The sequence below is a fragment of the Cololabis saira genome, unplaced genomic scaffold, assembly GCF_033807715.1.
Source record: "Cololabis saira isolate AMF1-May2022 unplaced genomic scaffold, fColSai1.1 scf558, whole genome shotgun sequence".
Taxonomy (NCBI): Eukaryota; Metazoa; Chordata; class Actinopteri; order Beloniformes; family Belonidae; genus Cololabis; species Cololabis saira.
Window position 1 is genome coordinate 1 of NW_026906722.1, and position 4,000 is coordinate 4,000.

General features: G+C 42.1%; 1 protein-coding gene across 1 annotated transcript; it reads right to left on the bottom strand.

Moving 5' to 3' along the window:
- Nucleotides 1-1,457: 1,457 nt before the first annotated feature.
- On the bottom strand, nucleotides 1,458-3,992 carry LOC133440325 (G/T mismatch-specific thymine DNA glycosylase-like; the record flags this gene model as incomplete). The annotated part of the gene is made up of 4 exons (XM_061717570.1): nucleotides 3,931-3,992; nucleotides 3,637-3,833; nucleotides 1,662-1,993; nucleotides 1,458-1,578 (listed from the first exon to the last, which is right to left on the bottom strand). Coding segments are annotated over exons 1-4 (709 nt in total), but the record flags the coding sequence as incomplete, so codon positions are not given.
- Nucleotides 3,993-4,000: the final 8 nt, after the last annotated feature.

Below are 4,000 nucleotides of genomic sequence, written 5' to 3' on the forward strand. Positions count from 1 at the left end.
TTTTGACAATGTTGTTAATCATATGTTTCCTTGTTTTAAAGGTTAACAACCTAACTACGCTACTATTCGAAGACCCCCAACAAAGACCAACAAATTGATTTGAAAAATTGGAAAAATAAAGTTGGAAGAGGTTGGAAAGAAGCTGAGTTGTTGTCCTTGTTGTCCAGTTGGAGAAAATTGGAGTTGACTTAACAAGTATTGATGGACCGATCACCAATATTGATGAACCAATCACCAGTATTGATGAACCGATCACCAGTATTGATGAACCGATCACCAATATTGATTAACCGATCACCGGTATTGATAAACCGATCACCGGTATTGATAAACCGATCACCGGTATTGATGAATCAATCACCAATATTGATGAACCGATCACCGGTATTGATGAATCAATCACCAATATTGATGAACCGATCACCAATATTGATGAACCGATCACCAATATTGATGAACCGATCACCAATATTGATGAACCGATCACCAATATTGATGAACCGATCACCAGTATTGATGAACCGATCACCATTACTTTTTACTTTTTTACGCCATAAAACATTTAAAGCAGCACTATGTAACTTTTCCACCTTAATATACCGTATTAGCCTGAATATAAGACGGGGTTTTCTGCATTGAAATGAGACTGAAAAAGTGGGTCGTCTTACATTCGGGGTCTAGACGTTATACCCATTCACAACACTAGAGGGCCAGATATCTTTAAAGCGAATACTGAATTTAACTCCACAGGCCAAAGTGAACCCCTGTCACGAAGAAGAAAAATAAATAGTATAAGAAAGAAAAGAGAAGAAAATAAGAGAAGAGATAACAGAAAGTGGAGAAACGTAGCAACAATCTGGAGAAAAGAAGGTGGAAGATCGGCAGGTGAACCGGCAGCTGAGGAGAAGTTATGATGCAAACTTCAACATGATGGTTTCAATGAGGCAAAATAACAGGCTTTTTCTCTCCAATATATTGTTATAATCATTTGTTTCAGATGTACTGTCATTATTTTCTGTATAAAAATTTAATTTGGTGTTCAAAAACTCTTTCTTCAAACTTGAGTCTTGAAAAAGAGGGTTGTCTTATAATCAGGGTCGTCTTATATTCGGGACAATACGGTAATATTTCCAGAGTCATTGTGATGGAACATCAACTTCCAACAGGTTTAATGAACCTCTGTCCTGGTCTTTTTTTTTTTTTTGTCAGTAAGTTTGTTGGACTTCTAATTTATGACGAAGTCCCTCTAAAAAACGTGACAGGAAAAAGGTGCCGTTGAACAAAACCAGAGCGCATTATCAAATGCAGCGACGGGGACAGGAGTTTTCCGGCAGTACGCGCTGGTGCTCATGGGAAATGTAGTTCTTTCTGCTAAAGCACTACCGCTTTGGTCCAAAGGAGCCGCCAAACTCAACAAAAGCTGAAAGTTACGTTGTGCTGCTTTAAAGAAAGTTTACCAACTATTTTAACGGTGTACGTTTCTAAAGAATTCCTGAATCTGGACTTACAGAAGTGGTTTCCCGGGCCGGGGAACCAGCGGCCGATGAACGCTGCCATCAGTCCTGGATTGATGCCGATCTGAAAACACAAAGCAGGTTAGTCTTTAAACGAGTCCGAGTCCGGACCGGTTCCCTCTCGCGGCGGTGCAAGCGGAGTCTCACGATGACGTAGTCCAGGTTGTCGTCCAGCAGGTCCGGGAGCGTCTTCTTCATCACCTCCTCCTCAGACATCCCTTTGAAGCGGTCCACTTTCCTCTTCACCTTCTTGAAGCTCTCGTCGATCTTCTCCTGCTTGCCGTTAGCCGCAGACTCGGCCGCCTTCTTGGGCTTCGGACCGGGTTTGGCTTTGGGTGCGTTGGGGTCCTTGGGTGGTTTTGGTGGCTTGGGTTCCTTGGGGGGCTTCGGTGGCTTCGGCGCCTTGGGGACCTTGGGGACCTTGGGGGGTTTGGGCGGCTTTGGCTCCTTGGGTTGTGCTGCTCTGCCTCTCTTTTTGGCTGGAATCACAAGAACAGAGACGTCAGCAGCAGAACCTAGTAGAGGTGGGTGCAATTCATCGATGTGTCGATGAATCGCGATGCGTCACGTGACGATTTGGAATCGATTAATAGTTATCCTATCCAGATTCCAGACTGAATAAGCTGCTGAATCATTTCATTTTCAAGAATGCACATTTCTTATTGTTCACTTGAAATATGGCAGATATGTTTACACTAACTAAATATCTAGTTTACTTGAATGAATGAACTCATTAAATCCAGGGCTTGACCGTTTTCAGTGTTTCCACCAATAGAGGGCGCTCTCATGCAAGTGCAGCTTTCCCTGGTCAAAGTTAAGGAAGTCAAAGAGCAAATGTTTACATAGTCATACAATACATTATTTTGTGTCTTTGAAAAATACAAATGTTCAAAAAACCTTGTTATTTACTTAATGAGTGTTGTTAGAGGAACTGAGTTCATTGATTGGCTATTTATTTACAAATGTAGCAACAGATGAAGACAAAATCAATCTTGTATGGAAAAAAATCATTAAAAATCACAATGATCCAAGAATCGTGACACCAGTAATCGAATCGACAATCGTTATAATCGAAGAATCGAAGCTCCAATAATCGAAATCGAATCGAATCGTGAGGTACCCTTTAGGGCTGGGCGATATATCGAGATTTTAATATATATCGATATATTTTCAAACGCGATATGGTACGAGACAATATCGTTTATATCGATTTCTAAAAAAAAAAAAAAAAAAAAAAAAAAAAAATTTTTTTTTATTTTTTTTTTAATGATTTTGATATAGCTTATTTTGTGACAAATTGACTTGAATGTTTTATTTGAGATTTGCACAAATGTTTTGTTATTTGCACAACTGTCAACCTCAGTGGAAAAGTCTGCCTGTTACTGTCTACATTGTATTAATTACAGTGTATTTTAATTTAATTGTTATGTAGGAAAGGGATATTTGTTTTATTTTATTCAAGAAGCATTTTTATTCTATATATGCAGGCAGTTTATTTTTATTTCATGTGTTTTATACATGTTGATATTGTGCAGACCTCTGTTAATAAAGGAACCTGTGTGACATTTGGCACGAGGCTTTGTATTAAAACTGACTGTTTTTTTAAGGGTTTGCCTCAGAAAAAAATTAAGCTAACAGAGATGCTATGCTATAATGCTTTGGGGGAAACCCCAATTAAGGCACAGAAAAAATATCGAGATATATATCGAGTATCGCCATTCAGCTAGAAAATATCGAGATATGACTTTTGGTCCATATCGCCCAGCCCTAGTACCCTTGTTTGCACACCCCTAGAAATTAGTGCTGGGCGGTATACCGGTTCATACCGAATACCGGTGTTTATTTTTCTTATGATATGAATGTTTCATATTCCGTAATACCGGTGAGTATGTACAGTAGCTACACAACGTTGGGAACGTAGCGCCGCTGGACACTGTTTGTGAGGGGACTGTTTAGCAGCAGTGATGCACCGATTGTTCCGTAACCCAAATTGTTCGGCCGAAAATGGCAAAAAAAAAACACTTTCGGTGTTCGGTGGAATAAGTGGGAAAAAAACCGAACAATTAATAACGGCGTTGTAAAATAAGGAAATAGACTGAGGTGTTGGAAGGTGCAGCCGTACGTTTGGCCGGGTCTGCCGGCTCCTGCTGGTCCATGGCTGGTTCTGGGGGTTCTGGGGGGCCCGCCTGAGCCAGGGGGGGGCCCGCCTGAGCCAGGGGGGCGTCCCCGGGATGGCTGTCCGGGTAATGGAACTGCTGGCTGGGGTTGAAGCTGGAGTACTGGGCCTGGAGAGCCTGGAACTGCTGGGCCGACCGAACCCTGGGGGGACACGGGGGGGACACACGGCGATTCAGACAACTGGAAGTGAGGCATGATGGGAAACGGCGGTCAGCTGGTGCGGAGGAGGAAGACTCACCACTGATGAAGATACTCCGGCGAGACGACGGGCAGCGATCCGTTCAGCTTCTCTTCCATCTCCTGGGGGT